The sequence below is a fragment of the Bos indicus x Bos taurus genome, chromosome 21 (genome assembly GCF_003369695.1).
Source record: "Bos indicus x Bos taurus breed Angus x Brahman F1 hybrid chromosome 21, Bos_hybrid_MaternalHap_v2.0, whole genome shotgun sequence".
Taxonomy (NCBI): domain Eukaryota; kingdom Metazoa; phylum Chordata; class Mammalia; order Artiodactyla; family Bovidae; genus Bos; species Bos indicus x Bos taurus.
Genome location: NC_040096.1, coordinates 22388726 through 22414300, shown reverse-complemented (window position 1 = coordinate 22414300; position 25575 = coordinate 22388726). Strand labels below are relative to the sequence as shown.

Sequence of the window (25575 nt, the reverse complement as noted above, 5' to 3'; positions counted from 1 at the left end):
ATGCTGGAGTGGGTTGCCATTTCCTTCTCCAATGCATGAAAGTGAAAAATGAAAGTGAAGTTGCTCAGTCGTGTCCGACTCTTCGCGACCCCATGGACTGCAGCCTTCCAGGCTCCTCCATCCACGGGATTTTCCAGGCAAGAGTACTGGAGTGGGGTGTCATTGCCTTCTCCACACGCTAGTAAAGTAATGCTCAAAATTCTCTAAGCCAGGCTTCAGCAGTACATGAAGCGTGAATTTCCTGATGTTCAAGCTGGTTTTAGAAAAGGCAGAGGAACCAGAGATCAAACTGCCAACATCCACTGGATCATCGAAAAAGCAAGAGAGTTCCAGAAAAACATCTATTTCTGCTTTATTGACTATGCCAAAGCCTTTGACTGTGTGGATCATAATTAAACTGTGGAAAATTCTTCAAGAGATGGGCATACCAGACCACCTGACCTGCCTCTTGAGAAACCTATATGCAGGTCAGGAAGCAACAGTTAGAACTGGACATGGAACAACAGACTGGTTCCAAATAGGAAAATGAGTACATCAAGGCTATATATTGTCACCCTGCTTATTTAACTTATATGCAGAGTACGTCATGAGAAATGCTGGGCTGGAAGAAACACAAGCTGGAATCAAGATTGCCGGGAGAAATATCAATAACCTCACATATGCAGATGACACCACCCTTATGGCAGAAAGTGAAGAGGAACTCAAAAGCCTCTTGATGAAAGTGAAAGTGGAGAGTGAAAAAGTTGGCTTACAGCTCAACATTCAGAAAACTAAGATCATGGCATCTGGTCCCATCACTTCATGGGAAATAGATGGGGCAACAGTGGAAACAGTGTCAGACATTATTTTTTTGTGCTCCAAAATCACTGCAGATGGTGACTGCAGCCATGAAATTAAGATGCTTACTCCTTGGAAGCAAAGTTATGACCAACCTAGATAGCATATTCAAAAGCAGAAACATTACTTTGTCAACAAAGGTCCGTCTAGTCAAGGCTATGGTTTTTCCAGTGGTAATGTATGGATGTGAGAGTTGGACGGTGAAGAAAGCTGAGCGCCAAAGAACTGATGTTTTTGAACTGTGGTGTTGGAGAAGACTCTTGAGAGTCCCTTGGACTGCAAGGAGATCCAACCAGTCCATTCCTAAGGAGATTAGTCCTAGGTGCTCATTGGAAGGTCTGATGCTAAAGCTGAAACTCCAATACTTTGGCCACCTCATGTGAAGACTTGAGTCACTGGAAAAGACCCTGATGATGGGAGGGATTGGGGGCAGGAGAAGAAGGGGACGACAGAGGATGAGATGGGTGGATGATATCACCAACTCGATGGACATGAGTCTGAGTGAACTCCGAGAGTTGGTGATGGACAGGGAGGCCTGGTGTGCTGTGATTCGTGGGTTCGCAAAGTGTGGGACACGACTTAGTGACTGAACTGAACTGAACTCAATTGAGAGTTGTATAACTATCACCACAATCAATTTTAGAACATTTTCAACACCTCCCCCCCAAAAGAAACCCCATACCCACTAGCATCACCTCCCACTTTACCTAACCCTCCCAGCCCTCTGCAGCCACTGCTTTTTGTCTTTATGGATTTGGCTATTCCGGACATTTTACATAAAATTCATGGTCGTTGGTGATTGGCTTCTTTCATTAACAACCAATGTTTTCAGAATCTAATATTTTTAAAGGTTCATCTGTGTCACAATATTTCTGTTTCTAAATAATATTAAATTGTATGGATATACCATATTTTGTTCATCCCTTTATAAGTTGATGAATCCATCCGTCATCCATTAGGTGCTCAGTCGTGTCTGACTCTTTGGGACCCCGTAGACTGTAGCCCGCCAGGGTCCTCTGTCCATGGGATTCTCTAAGCAACACTGGAGTGGGCAGCCATTCTTTTCTCCAGGGGATTTTCCTGACCCAGGCATCAAACCCAGGTATCCGCATTGCAGGCAGATTCTTTACCATCTGAGCTACCAGGGAAGCCCCATGGTTTGGCAGTTTTCTCTTCTTGTTTCCCTCTCACTTCTGGGTTTGGTTGTTTTTAATCCTATCAGATTTTCTCTGCAACTAAGAGCTTCTTAACTCCTGAAAGCTTCAGGCAGTGCTCTGCAAGTCACAGCCTCCGCCCTAACCCAAGAGCACTTATGGAAATACCTCAGTCGTCAGTTTCCCGTAGCTCAGGACAAGTCCAGCGCCACACCCAGACTCGCGGCCCGGGCTTGAACTGAGGCGGGCCACTCAGGGGCCGTTTCTGCCCGCGGAGACACGGTTCCCTATTGGCCAGGCGTGCGCTAGGTCCCGCCTTCCGGAGGTTGCAAAGTGGTCTCCTATCTAACCCTGAGCGGCCACCTCAGTGTGGGGCCGCGAGGATGAGCGCGGGAAGTGGGCTTCAGCAGACGAGCTCCAGGAGGTTCGAGAGCCTCCTTCAGCGAGGCCAGGCCAGGAGGCTGGTCGGGAATCCCTTTGTCCCCTCGTCGCGCTGAGGGGGCGGGGCCGCGCCGGTTCCACCCCGGAAGCGGAAGCGCGGGCACCGCGGGGTCCTGTCCAGTGTGCGCTTGGCTCGTGCGCCAGCCGTTCCTCCCGCCGGTCACATCGCGCCCTCTCTTCTTCCCGTGTCCCCTCGCCGGCCCCGCCATGCTGTCTCTAGATTTTTTGGACGATGTGCGGCGGATGAACAAGCGGCAGGTGAGCTTGGCCGCCCACCGTTCCCCTTGTACCTTCCACTGTTGCCCCGCGGACCTCTGGGCCCCAGTGTGAGGGCCTGAGCGGGTCTGACGCCTGGACTCTTCCATCTCTTTGTGGATTCTGTGTTCAGAGATAGCTTTATCCACTCGCTGTTTTAGCCCTTGGCTGAGACTGGGCCTTCTCCGGGCGGAGCGGGAAGCCTGATCGTCACGTTCCATTGCCCATAATGAGACAGGGAAGCAAGTGCAAACCGTAGGGCTCTTTGTAAGTGGGAGTTGGGGTTGCTTATTGTGTTAGACTGGATAAGGCGGCAAACTTCAATCGCAGTGACTTCCGATGGATTCCGGCAACTGGGTTTAGTAGTGCACTGCTTCTCTGGCTTCTGGGATGCTCGGGGAGACGGTTATAGGCCTCACAAAAGCCATTCTACGTTGAGCCCGTTGTACAGCTGGGCCCCAGCGGTCTGTACTGACTTCCTGGAACCACCTTCGAGGTCAGAGTTGAAACAGTTACTCTGCTTGCCCTCGAGTCCACTTTAGCGTTAAGGTGTACCTCAGAATATTAGTGGTACAGGGATCTTGAAACTTACATTTCCTGATTTTTGTCCTTAAACCTTATTCCATCCTGAACTTAGAGATCATATTCCGGATACTACTGTTGCAATTATTTGTTGTTGTTGTTTAGTCGTTTCTGTCGTGTCCGACTCTTTTGCGACCCCATGGACAGTAGCCCGCCAGGCTCCTCTGTCCATGGGGTTTCCCAGGCAAGAATACTGGAGTGGGTTGCCATTTCCTTCTCCAGGATATCTTCTCGGATCAGAGATGGAACCCGTGTCTCCTGCAGTGGCAGGCAGATTCTTTACCACTGAGACACCTGGGAAGCCCTGTAATTATTTAGTCATTGGAAAAAGTTGCTTCTTTTTGTCTTCGAGGTCAGTAGTGTCTGCAGAGCCTAGTTTTGCTTGCCTCGGACCTTTTTACAGTAGTTTGCTGTTAAGAAGGATCCTGATGTCACTATTAAAGGTTTTTCTCTTGGACTTCTATTTTGCAGTTTATAATTACCATTTAGGGAAGAAAATATGCACCCTCCCCTTATTCCCCTTCAGACCTCAGCTACCTCAGTGTTACCTCCTCTTAGACATGTTTCCTGCTTCCTTCAGTCATAATTGGTCTTTCCTTTTCAAATTGCACGACGTTTATGACTTTATAACATTTAAAATTCTCACTTGAATAGTGTTTTTTCATCCATATCTGAATTTCTAGGTGCCACAGACATTTCTCTGGAGAAATTCTTATTTGGGGCCTCTATTGTTCCCTATGCTAGGTTCAGTGAGAAAAATGCAAAGATAAGTAAGACAGACTCTGACCTTCAAGGAGCATCAATATGTAGAAAATGACTAAGGCAGAACAGTAACTATTTTGAGCTCTTGCTATATGTGGAGTGCATTATATACCTGTGAGGTAGGTCATTTTATGCCCATTATACAGGTGAAGAAAATGAGCAGCCTACCAGAGATTGTTAGGAGGGGAGGGAAGGATTGGATTGCATGGGGATGGGGTGAGGAAAAGTTAGAAATGAAGTTTTACTTGCACAGAGTATCTGAGGAAAAAATTGATGGTGATTATAGGTACTGAGGGGTTTCCCTGGTGTCTCAGCGGTAAAGAATCTGCTTGCAGTGCAGGAGACTAGGGTTCAGTCCCTGGGTTGGGCAGATCCCCTGGAGGAGGGCATGCCTACCCACTCCAGTGTTCTTGCTTGGAGAATCCCATGGGCAGAGAAGCCTGATGGGCTACACAGTCCATACAGTCGCAAAGAGTTGAACTCCACTCAAGTGACTGAGTATGCATGCATGCATACGTACTGAGAGCTTACTAGATAAAAAGAGGGAAACTAGAAGTTTCATCAAATGTTTGATTAATTTGAGTTGTAATTATTTTTTAACAGAGGAATACTTTAATATAGTAAACTCCATCCATTTAAAGTGTTATCAGCTGAGGGAATCCCCTGACAGTCCAGTGGTTAGGACTCGTCATTATCACTGCTGATGGCCCGGGATCCATCCCTGGTCTGGAAATAAGATTTCAGAAGCCGCCCGGCAAGGCCAGAAAAAAAAAATGTATCAGTTGATAAGTTTCTACAGTTATATACATACATTACAGTAAAGATATAGAACATTTCTATCACCCACGAGATCCCTTGTAGTTCATCTCTCTAACACTTGGAAACCACTGATTTGCTTTTTGTCAGTATCAATGGGTTTGTTTTATAGAAGTGGAACCAGAGTATGTATTCTTTTGAGCTTTGAGTTTTAATTGATTTTTAACTTGTGTGTGCTAAATCACTTCAGTCATGTCCAACTCTCTTCATCCCTATGAACTGTAGCCCTCCAGGCCCCCCTGTGTGTTCACTGTATGTAATTTTTTTTCTGTCTGCTTCACAATTTTCAGAATTAAAGTGTTTCACTACCTTCATGGCATCCAATAAGCTGTTGCCAGATTAATGTCTTCTCTCCTGTCCTCAAACTTCAGTAGATTCTATTGTAAGTTAAAGTCCCAAGCCCCTTAGAATGGCATTTGCAATAAGTCCTAGTCATTTTACAGTCTGCCCTTTCTCTCTCTCTCTCTCATGTAAACTGGGGTTTAATTTTCCTGCCTATTTCATTTCACTGTGTGTATGAACATGGTTCTATTCAAACTTTGTGTACTTAACTGTCTTGAGAACTCCCCTTGTATTATTTCTGAGTCTTTGTGGACTGCCCTAGACTATTCAGTTCAGTCACCCAGTCGTGTCCGACTCTTTGCGACCCCATGAATCGCAGCACTCCAGGCCTCCCTGTCCATCACCAACTCCTGGAGTCTACCCAGACCCATGTCCATCCAGTCGGTGATGCCATCCAGCCATCTCATCCTCTGTCGTCCCCTTCTCCTCCGGCCTCAAATCCTTTCCAGCAGTAGGGTCTTTTCCAATGAGTCAACTCTTCGCATGAGGTGGCCAAAGTACTGGAGTTTCAGCTTCAGCATCAGACCTTCCAATGAACACCCAGGACTGATCTCCTTTAGGATGGATTGGCTAGATCTCCTTGCAGTCCAAGGGACTCTCAAGAGTCTTCTTCAGTACCATAGTTCAAAAGCATCAGTTCTCTCAGGCTCTCAGCTTTCTTCACTGTCCAACTCTCACATTCATACATGACTACTGGAAAAACCATAGCCTTGACTAGATGGACCTTTGTTGGCAAAGTAATGTCTTTGCTTTTAAATATGCTATCCAGGTTGGTCATAACTTTCCTTCCAAGGAATAAGGATCACCTAGAATATTAGGTGATCTCTAGAGCCCTTTTATGTACTATTTATGTTATGTACTATTTTATTTGTCTTCTCCCCTTTACATTGTGGCTCTTTTACTGTAATATCAGAGCACAGCTTTTCTGTGGCTTTCCTTAATCCACAAGCCTTGATTTGTAGTTTGCCCATTTCTTTGGTGTAAATACTTCCACTATGGCCAATTTCAAGCTACTGGCATGACATCACTGAATATTGAATTAGGAAGAAATGTAGTAGGATGCAACTATAATTTCCACCTTATAAATAAAATTTAAAAAATAATCTCAAGAACATAGATAATAGTAAAATGTAATAAAATAATTAGAAACTGATGAATTTAGATTATTTGTTAACTTTGTTTTTAAAGTAATTGTACTAATTTTTATAACACTGTGTTTAACAATCAGCTTGCGAGATTCCTCAGAATTTAGCAAGTTGGTTCCATCACTCCTCTGGTTGTAGGTTAATTTCTTAATGCCCATTGAGATAGCCTTTGTGTGCAGAAAAGCCTGTTTAGAATTCTTGTATTTTTTAAAAAACCTCAATTTATAATGGCTAAAATTTAAAAACTAAGTTCTTAAATCTTTTAGAATCAGTTTTCAAATCTTATCCCATTGAAAGTCTAGCAGCTTTTTTTTTTGGCACACCACGAGGCCCGTGGGATCTTAGTTTCCCGACCAGGTATTGAACCTGGGCACTTGGCAGTGAGATCACAGGGCCCTGACCACTGGGCTTCCAGGGACTTCCCAGGTCTAGCAAATTTTAAGAATCACTTTTAAGGGCCTTTGAATATTTAGGCTAATTTGTAAACAGACATCTTAAAAACATTACATTTGATTTATAAATTTAAAGAATTTCCTTTTTAAGAAGGTTTGTTGAATAATCAACCTTCTTAAAAAGGAAATTCTTTAAATTTGAATGTAATATATAAATAGTAAGCTTTCTGATTAAAAAATAAATCTATAACAATTGTACATTTTGAATTAAAATTGCAAACCTGACCTACTTTAATAGGTCAGATTCTCTTTAAATGTTACAAAAACTTAAGATTCCAAATATGCAGAGTCCTTAACATAAGAGTATTAACACTACATAATTTCCTTTAAGCATTTCTGTGCTTAATTGTAAATTTTCCTGGAGTGAAAAGATGATTATTTGCTAAATAAGTATGTTATGCCAAATTTTTATATTACTTTTATCTGTAATTCTCTATTTGCTATGAATTTTTGTTTTTGTTTTTTGCTGAGAATTCTTAATGACCAGAGGACTTTGGTCAGCCTGATTGGATCCATGTTTGAACCCTGATGGACTAGTCTGACTGTCACAGAATTTCCTTTTAGTGTCTTCTTAGGTCTTTTCCTTTACTTGATTGAACTTGGCATTTCTTTGGATTTTAATTATCTGTATGTTTTCGTACCAAAATCTGAAGACTTTAAGACTTGGCACAATCCTTTCTTTTGTTGTCTTTCTTTAAAAGAAAAAATATTTTGGCCGTGCCCATGAAGCACGTGGGATCTTTGACCAGGAGTTGAACCCCTGCCCCCTGCAGTGGAAGGGCAGAATCTTAACCACAGGACCACCAGGGAAGTCCCTCTTTTTATATCTATCTTTTAGGATCACTTAACTCTTAATGGCTACTGTAGTGATTTCTGATTGAATTGCAGATATTTTTGGTAACTTTTTCTTTTTAATAAATTGGCCCTCTAGTGAAGCACACAGAAGCCTAGATTCTTCTTAGACTTGGACCTAATATGAGCAAGTGTACTGCAAATAGGACGCATATACAAGACCGAGGACAGATCCATTACTTTTTTTAATTATTGAAAGCTAATCTGGTCTTGTTTAGGATCGGGAAAATCTTTTTCACTAGCAGGGTATTAAATACAGAGAGTTGTCAACTGGTAAAAGATGCTCGACAGAGGGGACGACAGAGGATGAGATGGCTGGATGGCATCACTGACTCGACGGACGTGAGTCTGGGTGAACTCTGGGAGTTGGTGATGGACAGGGAGGCCTGGCATGCTGCCATTCATGGGGTCGAAAAGAGTCGAACACGACTGAGCAACTGAACTGAACTGAACTGAACTGAAAAGATGCTCAACCACTAAAATGGGTAAAAGAGGACTCTTAAGGGGTTCAGAAATAGTGTGTGCAGAAACCAGTAATTATGCCTTCTAGGATAAGGGAGTTAACAAAGAACTAGCAGAATACCTCCCTCCAAGCCTCTTCCTAACCTGAGATAACAGACTTCTTTGGAGAGGGTGTGGCTGCCACAGGGACATGCAGTGACATTTGCAGGAGCAGTGAGCTGGAACTGGTCCATAGAAGCGGCCTACTGAGAGGCTGAGAAATTTGCCAGTGTGTGTGGGCAGGAGCCAGTCTGTGATGGTCTCCGAGGTGAGCACTTGCAGACTTCCTGTACTCAGATCTACTGGCTACCTGGTGAAATACAAACACTCCATGGGAAGAGAAGTCCCTCCCACTCCCTGTCATCTTGCAGCAGCCCTGCAGTGCCTTTGTTAAGAAAAACGTAAATCCTTGAGGCAGTGGGAAAAGGTGCCCTTGTTTACAGGGCTCAGCCTAGTAACACAGAAGGATGGATTTGGCACTGAAAGACAATGAATTTATAATGTCTGCTCTTCCACTGTTCTCTCAGGCCAGCCACTTCAGATGATGGAGGACACATAAGACCAGTGAAATTCATGACTGTGGACCCATGTGACCGTTGTGCTTTAATTACCTGTAGAATAAGTTTCCTGATCAGAAGCAGTGTTGTATGGAATATCACAATGAGTCATAGGCATTCTGTAAATTCATGGGTGGTGGTTTTGATGGAAATACTGAAGACAAGGAAGACAGATCTGTGGCTGTGGTGGCTTAATTGCTAAGTTGTGTCCAACTCTCTGTGACCCCATGAACTGTAGCCTATGAAGCTCTTCTGTCCATGGGGTTTCCCAAGCAAGAATATTGGAGCAGGTTGCCATTTCCTTCCTCAGGGGATCTTCCTGACCCAGAGATCAAACCCAGGTCTCCTGCATTGCAGGGAGATTCTTTACTGGTGAGCCACTAGGGAAGCCCTCTGTATCGAGTCTATTCTAGAAAGAAGAAGGTGTCAGGAATGGTGGCATTGTTGGTCTTTGCAGTTGGCAGTCTAGGCACTCAACATTGGCTAGAACCAAGTTGGTCTTGGTGAGTGAAAGTCCATGTTGCTAACCTTCATCTTGGCTGTTATAGCCACTTGACCATGAGTCCATTGGTTAAGAGACATGGGTGGCTGGGGAAAGAGGCTGACTGACACTGTGATATACTGCACTACACGTAAAATTATGGTTTGAATCTAGAGAATCACTTCAATAAGAACAAAGGAGAGGACAGCAAGAGCCAAGCCAGATCATGGAAGGCCCTCTGTACTTAGGGGTTTGGAATTTATCCTATAGGTGGGAAGAGAAGATTTTGAGCAGACAGCTCAATAATTTTATTTTCACTTTACGAACAATAATTATATATTGGTGGACGAATTAGAAAGATGTACTAGAGATAGAACTGTCGTATTGCCTCAGTAGTCTGGATAAGTGGAGATGAGATGTGAAGTAAGGCAGTAGTCATAGAAGAGGTGGATGAAACTGGAGCCTATTATACAGAGTGAAGTAAGCCAGAAGGAAAAACATCAATACAGTATACTAACACATATATATGGAATTTAGAAAGATGGTAACAATAACCTGGTGTACGAGACAGCAAAAGAGACACTGATGTATGGAACAGTCTTATGGACTCTGTGGGAGAGGGAGAGGGTGGGAAGATTTGGGAGAATGGCATTGAAACATGTAAAATATCATGTAAGAAATGAGTTGCCAGTCCAGGTTCGATGCACGATACTGGATGCTTGGGGCTAGTGCACTGGGACGACCCAGAGGGATGGTATGGGGAGGGAGGAGGGTTCAGGATGGGGAACACATGTATACCTGTGGCGGATTCATTTTGATATTTGGCAAAACTAATACAATTATGTAAAGTTTAAAAATAAAATAAAATTAAAAAAATAAATAAATAAATAAAGCCAGTGGGTTGGATGTGAAAGATGTTGGGAAGGTAAAATTTAGAGGACTTACATGGATGGTGGGACTAATCACTAAGCTAGAGTATATGGAGGGAGGTAGAAGAAAAGGATTGAGTTCAGCTCTGTACGGGTTGAATTTAAAGTGTCTATGTAACACCTGGGTGATTTTCAGTAAATAACTGGATATACTTACCAACTGGATAGAATTGGTCTGGTCTGGAGAAGAGATTTGGGTGATACATGCTGATATGTGATGATTGAATCTATGAATAAACAAGACTGCAGAGTGGAAAGAGAAAAGGGCAAAGGTTGGACTCCTAGAACACTGTATTTAATGGGATGTCAGAGAAGAGGTCAGGTTCTGAGGTTGTTGACACAGAAACCAAGGAATCAGGGAGTGAGAAGAAGTTAATCAAGTGCCAAGTGTCTCAGAAAAACAAGGTAGTTAAAATAAGATCATAGACTCCCTCCTCCTGCTTTTTAATGAATAGTTGATGTATTTACATTGTTCTCCCCTACCCTCACAAAAAGTGAAAGTCACTTTTTCCTATAGTCTTGCCAGCATTGTGTTTCCAGACTTTTAGATTTTTTCCATTCTAATAAATGAAAAGTGGTATATCAGGACAGCTTATTTGTATTTTGCTCATTATGAGTTTGGTTGAGCATATTTTCATGTGATTTTGGAGTTTATATTTCATTTTCCATGAGCTAGCAGTTCATAACACTTTGCCTATTTTCCTTTTGAATCATTGTTATTGATTTCTAGGATCTCTTTATAGGATGATTAGTCTTTTGTTTTATATGTATGTAGTAAATATTTTCTCCCAGTTTGTCATTTGTCTTTTGATTTAGCTTATAGTATAATTTGCCATGCATAATTGTTGGATTTTTTTTGTTGTTGGTTATTTGCTCTTTATATTGTTTTGGGTAGTCAAATTTACCATTTTTTCTTCATGGCTCCTGGATTTCAGGTCAATTTAAAAAATTTCTCTTGCTCCAAGGCTTTCGTACTTTTTTTTTTTGGTGTGGACCATTTTTAAAATCTTTATTGAATTTTTTGCAATATTGCTTCTGTTTTATCTTTTGGCCACAAGGCATATGGGATCTTAGCTCCCTGAGCAGGGATCGAACCCTCACCCCCTGTGTTGGAAGGTGGCTAACCACTGTGTTAACCCCTTGTATTCACCACTGGACCTCCAGGGACATCCTGGCCTTTCCCACTTTGTTTTCTTCTGTTACTTTTGTAAATATGTGCCTTAAAAAAAAAAACAACACTTTATTGGCATATAATGTATAAAATTCACCCATTTTAAGTGTAGAGTTCATGGGTTTTAGTACATTTATAGGGCTGTGCACCTACCACCACAGTCCGTTTTTAGGATATTTTCATCATCCCAGATCCTGTGTGTCCTTTTAGTCAATGCCTATTTCCACTCCCAGCCCCAGACATCCACTAATCTGCTTTGAATCTCTATAATTTACCTTTACTAGATATTTTATTATTTTATTTAATTTTTTTTATCAACAATTGGCTTTTAGTAAATCAAAGCAGACATTTTATATAAATGGAATACTGTAAAATTCAACAAAATCCTTTTGTAGCTGGTTGTTTTCATTTCACATAATTTTGTAAAATTGTGGTGAAATACACTTAACAAAATTTTCTATCTTAACCATTTTTACTTTATTTATTTTTTAAATTGAAATGTAGTCTATTAACAATGTGTTAGTTGCAGGTGTATAGCAAAGAGATTCAGTTACACACATATATATGTCTTCTTTTTCAGAGTCAAATTGATTTGTTTTTCTTTACTATTTTTCTGTTTTCTATTTCACTTATTTCTACTCCTAATTTTAGTATTTCTTTTCTGTGAGTTACTTTGGATTTCATTTGAGTTTTCCTAGTGTTTTAAGTTGGAAACTTAATTTGGGAAATCTACAAATATTTGAAAATTAAACAGTGCATTTCTAAATAACTCATGGGTCAAAGGAGAATCAAAGGGAAATTGCAAAATATTTTGAACTGAATAAAAACCAAAACACAACTTATAATTTGAGACCTTTCTGTTTTTCTTAACATAGGATTTACTGCTATAAAATTCCCTCTACATACTATCAGTGCATCCCACAGATTTTGAAATGTTGTATTTTTATTCTCTTGATTTCTTCTACCATGGGTGATTTTAGAAGTATCTTATTTGATTTCTAAACATTTGGGGCAGTTTTTCAGGTATCTTTGTGTTACTGATTTCTATTTTCGTGCCATTGTGATTGGAGAATACTCTTCGCATAATTCAAATTCCTTTCTATTTATTGAGACTTGTTTTGTGGTCTTGAATATGGTCTGTCTTTCTGAACAGTCTGTGTACTTAAAAGGAATGTGTATCTGCTCTTGTTGGACAGAAGGTTCTGTAAATAGCAGTTAGGTCAAATTGGTTGGTAGTGTTGTTCAAATCTTTTCTATGCTTATTGATTTTTTTTTTTATCTTCTTGCTGTATCAGTTATTGAGAGGGGATATTGACATTTTGGACTGTAACTGTGAGTTTGTCTATTTCTTCAATTCTTTTCCATTATGTTTTATCACAAGATACTGAATATAGTTCCCTGTGCTGTACATTAGGACCTGGTTAGCCATTCTGAATGTAATGGTTTGCATCTACCAAACCCCGAACTTCAGTCCATCCCTCGCTCTCCCTCTGCTTCTTGCGGGAGAGTGTATTCTTTATGTCTGTGAGTCAGTTTGTGCTTAAATAGGTTCATTTGTGCCATATTTTAGATTCCACATATAAGTGATATCATTTCATATTTGTGTTTCTCTTTCTGACTTACTTCACTTGGTATGATAATCTCCAGCTGCATCTTGAAATAGTTTTTTATTACCACGACTTTAGTTTCACTAAACTTTTCTTTTGTGATGTCTGCTGCTGCTACTGCTGCTAAGTCGCTTCAGTCGTGTCCAACTCTGTGCGACCCCATAGATGGCAGCCCACCAGGCTCCCCCGTCCCTGGGATTCTCCAGGCAAGAACGCTGGAGTGGGTTGCCGTTTCCTTCTCAAGTGCATGAAAGTGAAAAGTCAAAGTGAAGTCGCTCAGTCGTGTCTGACTCTTCGAGACCCCATGGACTGCAGCCTACCAGGCTCCTCCATCCATGGGAGTTTCCAGGCGAGAGTACTGGAGTGGGTTGCCATGTCTAATCTGCTGTTATTCCATTTTGTGTGGTTATCAGGCAAGATTGGGTACATGCAAAGTGGTATGGCCATAGTCAGCCTGTGTGGTTTTCATTTCGGACGTTTTCTTTTTCATCTCTAGAGGTTTGAGTTGGGTCTTGGACATATTTTCTATCATCCAAGTCTCTAATGTGCTCAGTCTTTCCCCTACCATCTTCTTTGTTTTTAATTCTGGCTGAGCCACACAGCTTATGGGATCTTAGTTCCCCAACCAGGGATTGAACCTGGGCTGCGGCATTGAAAGCTCTGAGTCCTAACCACTGGGCCACCAGGGAATTCCCGATTCAAGGCTTTTTAAAAAGGTTTTGTTAGGCAAGTCCACAGCAGCCTTTAGTCCAAGGTTAATTTTTCACCGCAACTAAACAGTAACTTTTGAGTATGCTATCCAAAACATTTCTACTCTGGCCAGTGGAAACAAATTATTCCTGCCCCATATGAGCTTTTGGAATTGTTCTGTTGCTCCTTTTAGATGGTTCTTTAGATGATTTACTTCCCGTAAATGCATGTGCTAATCCTTGCTGATCATCACTCAGCTGAAGACTTGAGAAGAGAGGCTGCATAGATCTTTGTATAGTTCTCATTTCTGTAATGCCTTACAGTCAAAGCTGCCTTCGTCTCCCCAGACTCCCAGTTCTTTGTCATCAAGTCAGAAGACTTGTAGGCTCTGGCTACATTTCCATTTTGCCCTGTGGCCTGGAAACCATCCAGTCTATAAGTTGGGGCTATTATAGGGCTCACCTTGTTTCTCCTTTCATAGTCGTATGCTACCTGGACACAGTCACATGTCCAGTGTCTGAAAACCTTTGTTCATATATTTTATCTAGTGTTTTAATTATTTTCGGCAGCAAGGTAAATTTGATCCCTTTTTCTCCAACTTGGCCTGAATAACATGTTTGGGGTTTTTTTAACTTTTTTATTTTGTATTGGGGTATAGCTGATTAACAAACAATGTCTGTGATAGTTTCAAGTGGATGGCAAAGAGACTCAGCCATAAATATACATTGTATCCATGCTCCCCTAAGCTCCCCTCCTATCCAGGCTGCCCCATAACATTAAGTAGAGTAAATAGCATATTCTTGAGATTCATCTATGTTGTGTGTTTCAATAGTTCATTCATTTCTATTCCTGAGTAGTTTTCCATCATTTGGAAATAATGTTGTAATTTATTTATTCACCTGTTGATGGACATTTGGGTTTGTTTTTTTTTCCCCAATTTGAGCTATTATGAATGAAACTACTATATAAGTGTTGCGTGGATATGTTTTCATTTGTCAGATTTTAAAGAAATTTAATGGATTTTTAAAAATGAAAGTCATCTTATGCCTGTTTAGACAAATCAGGAATTTTTCTTATTGTTGTTACCATTTAAGACCCTCACTGGGCCTCAGTGACTTTGCGTATTGGACCATAATAAGTGTCCATTCTGAATACGCTTCAGTTTTTCAGTGCCATAAGTTTTACTTGTAGCTGCTCTCAGTGTATTTGCTTCTAACACCCTAGTTTCTAACTGCTGCTTCTATGAATTAGAAACCAGGGGAATTGTGATTATGAATTAATAAGTCTCTTAAGTTTGAGGTCTCAAAATAGGTAGAATTTAAGACTTAAGCCAACCGCTCTTTTGTAGCTCTCAGATACATTTTTGCTTCCATGGTCATGTTTGTCTTCCCTTGAGTTTACTAGAAGTCTGACTCCTATGAAAATACTCTATTTGTTGAACTTCAAGTATCTCTTATGAGAACAGGAAATATAATGGTGTGTAACTAATAAGTGCAAATATATAACTTCCAAATTTGTTGTTGTTTAGTCACTAAGTCGTTTCTGACTCTTTTGCAACCCCATGGACTGTACCCACTAGGCTCCTTTGTCCATGAGATTTCCCAGGCAACAATACTAGAGTGGGTGGCTATTTCTTTTTCCAAGGGATCTTCCTGATCCAGGACTTGAACCTGCATATCCTGCATTGGCAGGCAGATTCTTTACCACTGAGCTACCATGGAAGCCCCAACTTCCATTTTAGAACTTGTTAAATTATAAAATTTAAATTTACTATCAGCTTAATTTTGCTGAATTTTCTGTTGTAGGTTTTTTTCAAATTCTTGTTATTTATTACTTACTGTGTATTTTAAATTATGTAGATTATTCTAGTCATGGAACTTTATGGGGAAGTCTCTACACACTACTTCCTAAAAGTGCAAAAGAAAAGTAGCACACATAAATCCTTATGCCATAGCTACAAAGAGATATTACACAGAGCTTTGACTGGTTTTTAATAACATTCTTTAACTTTGAACACTGAAGAACGTAATGTTCCAGCCATTTCATAGAAAAAATAATGGGGCTATTCAGTTCTGTGATTGTTACTCTACATATGTCACAATGTCCTGTTAACAGCTTGCAATGGCCAAATGGTATGAGAAGGTTAGGTAGCTGCCACCTTACTTCTGTCGATACCCAAAATACTTCTTTCTCTACATGCCTCTGTACATTCATTAGCATGGTGAAGAAAGCAGGGGCTTTTGAGTAAAGATTTTTGTCATGAAAAAGGGGAGAAGAGAGTGAAAAATACTGTACTTTCAAACTTTTGCTCAGGCAGAATATTTGTTTTCGCAGATAGTGTGCTTGTCTAGGTTTTGACAGTCACACACTGACTCAAGTGTACAAGCGCATCTTTTAAGGAACATTTATAGTTACGCATAGTGAGAGACTCAACTTCTTTCTCTATTGTTGAGGTTGCTCTCGATGATTGGATACATGTCACAACAATGATTGTGTAGTGAAGATAGGATTACATGTCTGAGGAAAAAGAGAAGAGTAATGATAGTGACCTCCTTGCAGGGACAGAGAAAATCAGGATTTTTTAAATCTTTCATTTTTCTTTTAGAGAACAGCTACTTTAGGGACTTCTGTCATAGCCTAGTGGTTAAGAATCTGCCCCTCAATGGCAGGGGGCACAGCGTCCATCCCTGGGTGGGGAACTAAGATCCCACATGCTACAGGGTGCAGCCAAAAAAAACCCAACCAGTTATTTCATTAGCTATCCCACACCTGTTCTGACAATATTACATCTGTGCCCTTCTGGAAACAGAAAGCTTTTCCTCAGCAAAACAGATTTGAACTGACTGACATGTAGCTATTTTTAGCTTTATTTATTTCAGTATGTTTTTATGTTTTGCTGCAGAAATATTAATAGGCTTGATTATAGGATATTGCCTGCTCGGGGTGTTATGTACTATATGGTATGTTCGGGTATTATCTTTTCAAAATCTGGCCAATTCTGAATTATGAAGCCTTTCTGACCCCCAAGGGTTTTAAATAAGGAATCATGAAACTATGTTTTGTAGTTTTTATAGAATCCCACAGCCCTTCCTTCAGTGACTCTGGATTGGGGCCCTTAATAATCTTTTGCCGTAACCAGTAGTGTATATAGGTGACTTTCTTAGCATGGGAGGTTTGGAAAATAGAGCCTCTTGCTGAATTCCTGACTGCCGATCCACGAGCTGACCACAGTCACTTCTTAAAAGCTAGTTTTTCTATCCTTAGCTTCTCTGACTCTACTTCCTTAAATCTGTCTTTGGAATAAAAAGACTTTTTCGTCTTTTCAAAAAATAATATAAAACAAGCGGTTTGGCTTTGACAAAGTCATTTCCTCTCTCTGAGACTAAGTTTCATCACCTACAAAATGAGGGTTCAGGTTAAATGTCATTGAATAGCCTGTAATTATCAAGGGCTATGTATTGTACAAAAGTAAATCCTAGAGGAGTTTCAAAGCACAGGTACATTGCTGTTGGCTGGTGTGTGCCGTGAATGTGATGGAATTTAAGCTGAATGGTTGTGAAGCCCAAATGAAATAATTTATGTGAAAAGTTCTGAAAATGATGTTATCATATGAATGTAATGTGTTTTAGCAAACAAAGCGGAGCAGGATTCTTTGGGTGGGTTGAGCGGCTGTACTGGGATGTACTGATGGGGTAATTATTACACTGTTTGAAAGGCGGTCTCTGGGACTTCCCTGGGGTTCAGTGGCTAAGACTCTGCACTCCCAGTGTAGGGGACCTGGGTTCGATCCCTGGTCAGGGAGCTAGATCACACATGCCACAACTAAGACCCAGTACAGCCAAAAAAATAAATAAAAATTTAAAAGAAGTGTGTGAACTTCAGGTACCCTAATAGTACTACTTGAAACTTTAAAATTGATACTGCTCTCGGTTGCTTTCCTCGGTTGGGCTAACTATGGATCTGATCTCTTCTCTTGTTCTTACAGCTCTATTATCAAGTCCTAAATTTTGGAATGATTGTCTCCTCGGCACTAATGATCTGGAAGGGGTTAATGGTCATAACTGGAAGTGAAAGTCCAATTGTAGTGGTGCTCAGGTAACAATTTTTCTTTTCAAGACATGGAGTTGCATGGCATAACTTGGGAGAGAAACTGAGATGTTGAATAACGGATATATCATTCCTTTAGACATTACTGTTTCTCAGAAGAGGGCCTGGAAGAAAATTTGTTTTTCTTTCTCAGTTGTGAGAAATTCTCAATTTTGTCAGGAGCTTTCCATTCAGATCCCAAAGGGCTCATGACTTTTCCATGAAATGTTTACCATATGAGCTTTATTTTTGGCACATCTGTTAAGAAAGTGTTTCAGTATAGTTTATTTTCCCGAAATCCTTCTGTCTTCTTATGTTTTTTACTTTAGTCTATCAGGGCTGATGGTGGTTTAGTTGCTCAGTCATGTCCGACTCTTTGTGACCCCATGGACTGTAGCCTGCCAGGCCTCTCTGTCCATGGGATTTCCCAGGCAAGAATACTGGAGTGAGTTGCCATTTTCTTCTCCAATCAGGGCTGATACTTAGTTGTTAATTTACAAGATCATATATCATCTTCATAAATTAAGACTTCTTCTGCAGCATGTTCTCAGTGTCAGTACAGAAGCCTCACTAATTATTTCCATGTTTCATGCTGACCTTTAAATATCACTTCTAAATAGACTTCAGGAATTTTGAATGTATTAATGCCATCTCTAAAAGTGACAAATAGTACTGATTTTTCCTTCCCTATCCTTGTACTCATATTCTTAATGATTTTAAAAACTTAATTTAGTAACTCATTTTTGGAGAATTAACACTTGGTTATTTAATTGAATCATTATAATTTGGTCTTATTTGAATCTTAATTATGTAAACTGTCTCAAGTATTTTCTGGGGATAATAGAGTATAAATATAAAATAAATTGAATCATTAACATTACCTACAGTCTAGATAATAGTACATTAGTCTTAACGAGAAGAATTTGACTCTGACTGTCTTACTAGGCTATACTTCCAGCAGTTAAGTGGTTGGAAGCACTGGGTCTCCAGTGTCTTCCTCCTCCCTTGCTAACACTCACACGCACACCCTCGGTCTGTCTTTATTACTAATCAAATGCAATTGTGATTTTAAAGATCCAGTGAAACGTCTGGATTTTATTATCTTGGAAAACACTTAATGTATTGTTCTAGGAGTATGGAGACTTGGGTCTTTAGTTGTTTCATTGTCTTTCCTACAACCTTGGGGAAGTCTCTTACAGACTGAATCATAGCTTCCTCATCTAGAAAATGAAGGCTAGACAGAGATGTTCCAGGTCTAAAATTGTGTGGCCCTAACTAAGTTCATGGACAGTTTTGAATTCAGTGAGTGTTCAAACACTAATGGAAGGAGAAGCCACACTAATTGTCGCTGTGGGGAAAAGCTGTAGAGAGAAGGCCCAGGGAGGCTTCTTTTGGACATTCCTCTGGGATTATTTCAGATTGAGTTCCATTCAGTGGAGATGCTTAAGGACAGTCTAATTACCTTTAAACTGGAATGATGGAGTGAATAGGGGATTGTACTAAATACCTGCTCCACACTTTGGTGGTCCTGAAAATATCAGCTGGGATTTAAAAGGCATGTTTGGATAAGTTTTTGTTAGCTAGGTTATTCATATATTGAACTTTTCTGATTGTCAACGTGGAGTAAAAAAAAAAATGAAAAGAGACCAGGTCAAGAGAGCATCTGGTCAAGACTGGTGGGAGTAGTCATTAGAGAAAAGGTAACTTACGTGATTTTATGAAACTTCAAGGAATATAATTTTTACCTAGATCCAAATGTACCTCCAAGGACTCAGGCCACTTGAAAATCCACTTTTAGGACTTTTGTGAAACTATTGGGAATAAAGACAAATACTTATTATTTATTTTATTTACTGAAGTTTCAGGGAACATTCAAAACTGATTTTTTTTCCCCCTTTGTGACACTGAAGTCAGTTTTATTTTTATTTATATATAAATATGTTTATGCTGCATGGCTTTCAGGATCTTGGTTCCCTGACGGAGGATTGAACCTAGGCCCCCTACAGTGGAAGAGTCCAAACCATGGACCTCCAGGAAATTCCCCAGTTTAATTTATATAAATTATATATGACCTCTTACAAAATTGATTGATGATGTATTATATTTAAAAGTATAGTTTGATCAGATAATAAATTGTAAGAAGTCTACTAATTATTTAATTCTTTAAAAGTTTCTTTAATAATTATTTCCTTAATAATCCTTTTCACTACATGCTTTTTATCTGTTTTGAATTGCCATCTATATCTGGATTCTTAAATCTTTTTTTTTCCTCATCCAACTTTATCCCCTGAATCTACACTCTTGTTTTCATCCTATGCTAACATCTCTACCTAGATGATGACCAGGCACTTGACACTCCACCAATAAAAGTGAAATTCATCTTCTTTTCCCAAAAACCTGTTCTTCTTCCTCCTAGTTCTGTGACTGTCACAACCGACCATCTGCTCAGTTGCCAGTGTTAAAAACCTAAGAGTCATTCTTGTTCCCCTTCTGTCATAATCCAATTGACCATCGGATTGTTGTTTTCCCTCCCTCTATTCTGCCCTTTTATAGCTGTCCTCCCTGCTGCTGTTCTATTTCAGGCCCTCATCATTTCCTGCTTCGGCTATTGTAGTGACCTTTAAAAAAAATGCTTTTATAATAAAAATTTAAAAACACTTAATATATTTTCATTATATGAAATTTTGAAAACAAAAAATCTAGATAAAACTACGTCACCTATAGTTCTGGGATATAATCACTATTAACATTTTAGTCTCTTTTTCATGTATGTTATTTCTTACATAATTGAGGTAACTCTACATGTATTCTTTTTCAGTCTTTTCCCCTTATCATTTTCCAGTGTGCATGTTTTAATAATACTTAATAATTGCCAAGTATTCAGTTGTAGATAATACCCTGGACAAGTGGTCTCCCAATTTACCTTCTCATCTTTTCCATATATTCATGACTCCAATAAATATTTGAATGTCTTCTGTAAACTCTGTAGCTTCTGAAGTGATTTTTTTTTTTTAAGTGCAAATGTGATCATGATAACTCCCCGCTTAAAGTTCTGAAGTATCTCAGAGGCAATTTAGCACAGTGAGAGTAGACTCCCTTGGTTTAATTCCCTCTTTTATAATTTTTTTTTTTTAACTAATAACTCTAGGCCAGTCTAAGCCTCAGTCTTCTTATCTATAAAGTTAGGATAATTATAGTACCTACATCGTAGAATTGTTCTGAAGATTGTTTGAAATAAACACCACTTAGAATTAGCACTTTGTATATAAGTGCTCAATAAAGCTGAGTCATTGAACCAGAACAACTCAACTTTTATCTGTTTTATTTATATAATTTTCAAGCAAGGTTTTATTTGAACCAAGGATGTCACTGATTTTTTAAAAAATCAACCAAAATAAAAACTTGAAAATTTCATGTCTAGAATACCTTCTATAATGTTTTCACCAAACACGTGTTTCATCTTTTGTCTGAACACCTTCCGAGAAAGGGAATTGATTGCCCCATGAGGAAGCTTAACAGAAGTTTTAAGAATAAACATTGTGCTGGAAAATCCATATTTCTGGTGAGCCCCCAAATTTGCTCATGTTTGAATCACCTGGGATCTTTACAGAATATTGGTTTGATGCCTACTTCTCATCCTCAGACATTCTGATTTAAGTGGTTTGAGACAAGACCTGGGCATGGGGATTTTTAAGTTTCTCTGATGATTCTTGTGTGCAACAGAGTTTGGGAGCCACTGCTATACTCCCTTATATATAGAGGACCAGAGTCTTCAAACAGAAGTGTTTGAACCTTGTCATTGTTCTTGTGTTGAATTTTATTCCTTGTCTATCCATTTTTTCCTTATTAAACTTACGCTATGCTAAGTCGCTTCAGTCGTGTCCGACTCTGTGCGACCCCATAGACGGCAGCCCACCAGGCTCCGCCATGTCTTGGATCCTCCAGGCAAGAACACTGGAGTGGGTTGCCATTTCCTTCTCCAATGCATGAAAGTGAAAAGTGAAAGGGAAGTCGCTCACTCGTGTCCGACTCCTAGCGACCCCAGGGACTGCAGCCTACCAGGCTCCTCTGTCCATGGGATTTTCCAGGCAAGAGTGCTGGAGTCGGGTGCAGTTATTGACAATTAGAGCTTGAGTTTCTAAAATACTGATGCACTATTTCATTATAGAAAGAAAAGTTTCATCAAGTAGTGCAAATATCTTAGGACCGTTGAAGGACTTGGTATAAGGTAGAACAGGTGAAAGGTAAGAAGACACTCTAAAAGTTTGTAACCACTAAGTACCATGAAATTGAATTTCTTTGCTCGTTTTTGAAATTCTTAGGCAAAAATCTCTGCTTTTGTCCTTGGTTTTCTTTCTTGTTTTTCTTTTTTAAATAAATCAGTTGATAGCACTAGCATTATCTCTGTAGCTGACTGTCCTTGACTTGATGAGCTGTTTTTCCTCCTTGTTGGATTGAAACCATAAGGTCATCTTGCTCTGTATCTTTATAAATGGCAGAAGAAGATGATCTGGTTCTCATTTGAATACTTGAATATCTTTAGTGTTTTCAGATGGAGAATAAGGGCAGGGATTATAAAGTTCATTCTTTTATATTCTGTTTTGAAATTTTAAAAGGTTAAGGAATTAGTAACATTGCCCTTTTCAAAATGTAAGTTCTTTTGAATAGTAATGGTTGAAATGGAACTAGTTAACTAAAGGAAACCTTTAGTATAACTAATTAGTATAAAGAAACCTTTTTTGGAGGACAGTACACATGTATGTTGATACATTTGTTAAGGTACTAAGTATATTACAAAGGTGATAACTTTTGTTGAATATCTAACTTTGAAAATAAATTTAATCTCAGACATTCTTTTGTTGTTATATTCTTTTTTCCCTCCCAGTGGCAGCATGGAACCTGCATTTCATAGAGGAGATCTTCTCTTTCTAACAAATCGAGTTGAAGATCCCATACGAGTGGGAGAAATTGTTGTTTTTAGGATAGAAGGAAGAGAGATTCCTATAGTTCACCGAGTCTTGAAGATTCATGAAAAGTATGTGCAAACTATATCTTCTCTATTTTAAAATATGTTTATGTTTTAGTTTTTGCAGTATATCATTTTGATAGCCCAAAGATTTAAGAAAGGGTGGGGAACTCCTAGGTCCTTCTTCCAGTCCATTTTTATGAACTTCTTTTGGTGACATTTGGAAAACTAAATACTTACTAATTCATCTATTTCCCTGAGGGCTTTTCTGGAGGTTTTTCTTGGATCTTTTCTACTTCCCAACCAGATCAGTGACCCTGTATATCATCCCAGAAAAAAACATCACATAAAGATTGATCCCAAACAAGGATCTTCTTATATAATGGGTGAGGTAGCCTTAATCTTTCAAAAGTAAACCTTTAAGGCAATCTCACAGACATTTTAAGAATAAATTTATCAACTTTTTCAAAATTCCAAAGAAAACTTTTGAAATCTGAAATTATTTATTCTTGTAAATATAGACTTGGATTTTAGAATTGAAAAGAACATATGTAAGACCTTTAGAATTCACTGGAGGTGGAGGAGGGGTATAACAATGAGCAAAAGCTGTCACGTCTCAGGTCTCAGTTTCCCTGTCTGTGATAGAAAGAAGTTCAGGAAGATGAGCTCTGGGTTCTTAGCCTGTGCTCCCTGTGCAACTACATATTCTCACCCCGTCCCTTCCAAATCTATAACATTCCTAGTTAGAAGGGAAGGAAGGAAAGAAAGGGAGGAAAAGGGAGTTCCTGGAGAACATATTAGAGGGAGGTAAAGCAGTGGGAGTGATTGATGTAGGTTCTTGAGTATGAGGAAGCCCTAAATAAATTCTGCCTCATTCTTAAACCCTCTCAAGTAGTTTATATTCTCCACTTACAATAGAGGGAACCATCCCCTGTTGCTTTTTGAAGATCATTGTAAACATTCTAGCTTAGAAGAGTTTTTTCTTCATTGATGAAATAAAGATCTGACTATTCTTCTCTTTCTATACCTCAGTATATTGAGAGATTATAACTTTTTGAAAATATTTTATTTATTTGGCTACACTGGGCTTTAGTTGTAGCATGTGGGATCTAGTTCCCTGAGCAGGGATGGAACCCAGACCCCCTGCATTGCGAACACGGAGTCTTAGCCCCTGGACCACCAGGGAAGTCCCAAGATTATAATTTTTAAATGGCATTCTATTAGTGACTTGGAAGGAATAACTTAGTTGTTTTTTGGTTTTTTTTTTTTAAGAATCATGAAGGTTTATTCAGTACAGGTAGTGTTTTCCAAATTCTCAAAGTGTATTTGTGTTTTTTGTTCTCAGCACTGCCTTTTGTGAACATATCAGGACCAACTTTCCCCCAGATTTATCAGAGAAAATCAGACCCTGCTTTGGATAGAGCAGAAGTTGTACATTTTTATATGTGATCCTTTGAAATGGAGTTTTTTATTTTAAAAAAGTTATCTTGCGTGGGAGGTTCAAGAGGGAGGGGGCATACGTATACCTATGGCTGATTCGTGTTGATATATGGCAGAAACCAACACAGTGTTATAAAGCGGTTATCCTCCAATTAAACAGAAATACAATTTTTTAAAAAAGAACTAAGGGCATAAAGCATGTGGAAACCCTTCTTGATTAAGCAACTGAAGACAAAATCCTGAGGAAACAAATTAAAGAGCTTAGAAATACAAAAGTCATAGGAAGATTAGGGATTATCATAGAATCTATAAAGGCTGCGTTAAACATTGTGGAAATTATGTTTCAGAACTAAAGTTGAGAATTAAAAAAAAAAACAGAGATGTGCATGCAGGTAAGGTTGTATGTACTGTCATTTCAATTCAATTCAGTCTCTCAGTCGTGTCTGACTCTGTGACCCAATGGACTGCAGTACGCCATGCTTCCCTGTCTGTCGCCAACTCCTAGAGTTTGCTCAGACTCATGTCCATCGAGTCAGTGATGCCATCCAAACATCTCTGTCGACCCCTTCTCTTCCTGCCTTCAATCTTTCCCGCATCAGGGTCTTTTCTAATGAGTCAGTTCTTTGCATCAGGTGGCCAAAGTATTGGAGTTTCAGCTTCAGCATCAGTCCTTCCAATGAATATTCAGGACTGATTTCCTTTAGGATTGGCTGGTTGGATCTCCTTGCAGTCCAGGGCACTCTCAAGAGTCTTCTTCAACACTATAGTTCAAAAACATCATTCTTTAGCACTCAGCTTTCTTTGTAGTCCAACTCTCACATCCATACATGACTACTAGGAAAACCATCGCTTTGACTAGTCAGACCTTTGTTGGCAAAGTAATGTTTCTGCTTTTTAATATGCTGTATAGGTTGGTCATAGCTTTACTTCCAAGGAGCAAGCGTCTTTTCATTTCATGGCTGCAGTCACCATCTGCAGTGATTCTGAAGCCCCCCAAAATAAAGTCTCTCATTGTTTCCACTGTTTCCCATCTGTTTGCCATGAAGTGATGGGATGGGATGCCATGATCTTAGTTTTCTGAATGTTGAGTTTTAAGGCAACTTTTTCACTTCCTCTTTCACTTTCATTAAGAGGCTCTTTAGTTCTTCACTTTCTGCCATAAGGGTGGTATCATCTGTGTATCTGAGGTTATTGCTATTTCTCCTAGCAATCTTGATTCCAGCTTGTGCTTCATCCAGCCCAGCATTTCACATGATGTACTCTGCATATAAGTTAAATAAGCAAGGTGACAATATACAGTCTTAACATACTTCTTTCCCAATTTGGAACCAGTCTGTTGTTCCATGTCTAGTTCTAACTGTTGCTTCTTGACCTGCATACAGATTTCTCAGAAGGCAGGTTAGGTGGTCTGGTATTCCCATCTCTTTCAGAATTTTCCACAATTTGTCACCCACACAGTCAAAGGTTTTGGTGTAGTTGATAAAGCAGAAGTAGATGTTTTTCTCAACT

The 25575-nt window shown here is 39.5% G+C and overlaps 1 protein-coding gene across 1 annotated transcript in view; it reads left to right on the top strand.

Moving 5' to 3' along the window:
- Positions 1-2326: 2326 nt before the first annotated feature.
- The window catches only part of SEC11A (SEC11 homolog A, signal peptidase complex subunit), a 33291-nt gene continuing 10042 nt past the window's right edge, over positions 2327-25575 (top strand). The window contains exons 1-3 of the mRNA XM_027520759.1: positions 2327-2690; positions 17560-17669; positions 22546-22695. Of these exons, the coding sequence (XP_027376560.1) occupies positions 2640-2690; positions 17560-17669; positions 22546-22695 (311 nt within the window). The 5' untranslated portion in view covers positions 2327-2639. The remainder of the gene's footprint in view (positions 2691-17559; positions 17670-22545; positions 22696-25575) is intronic.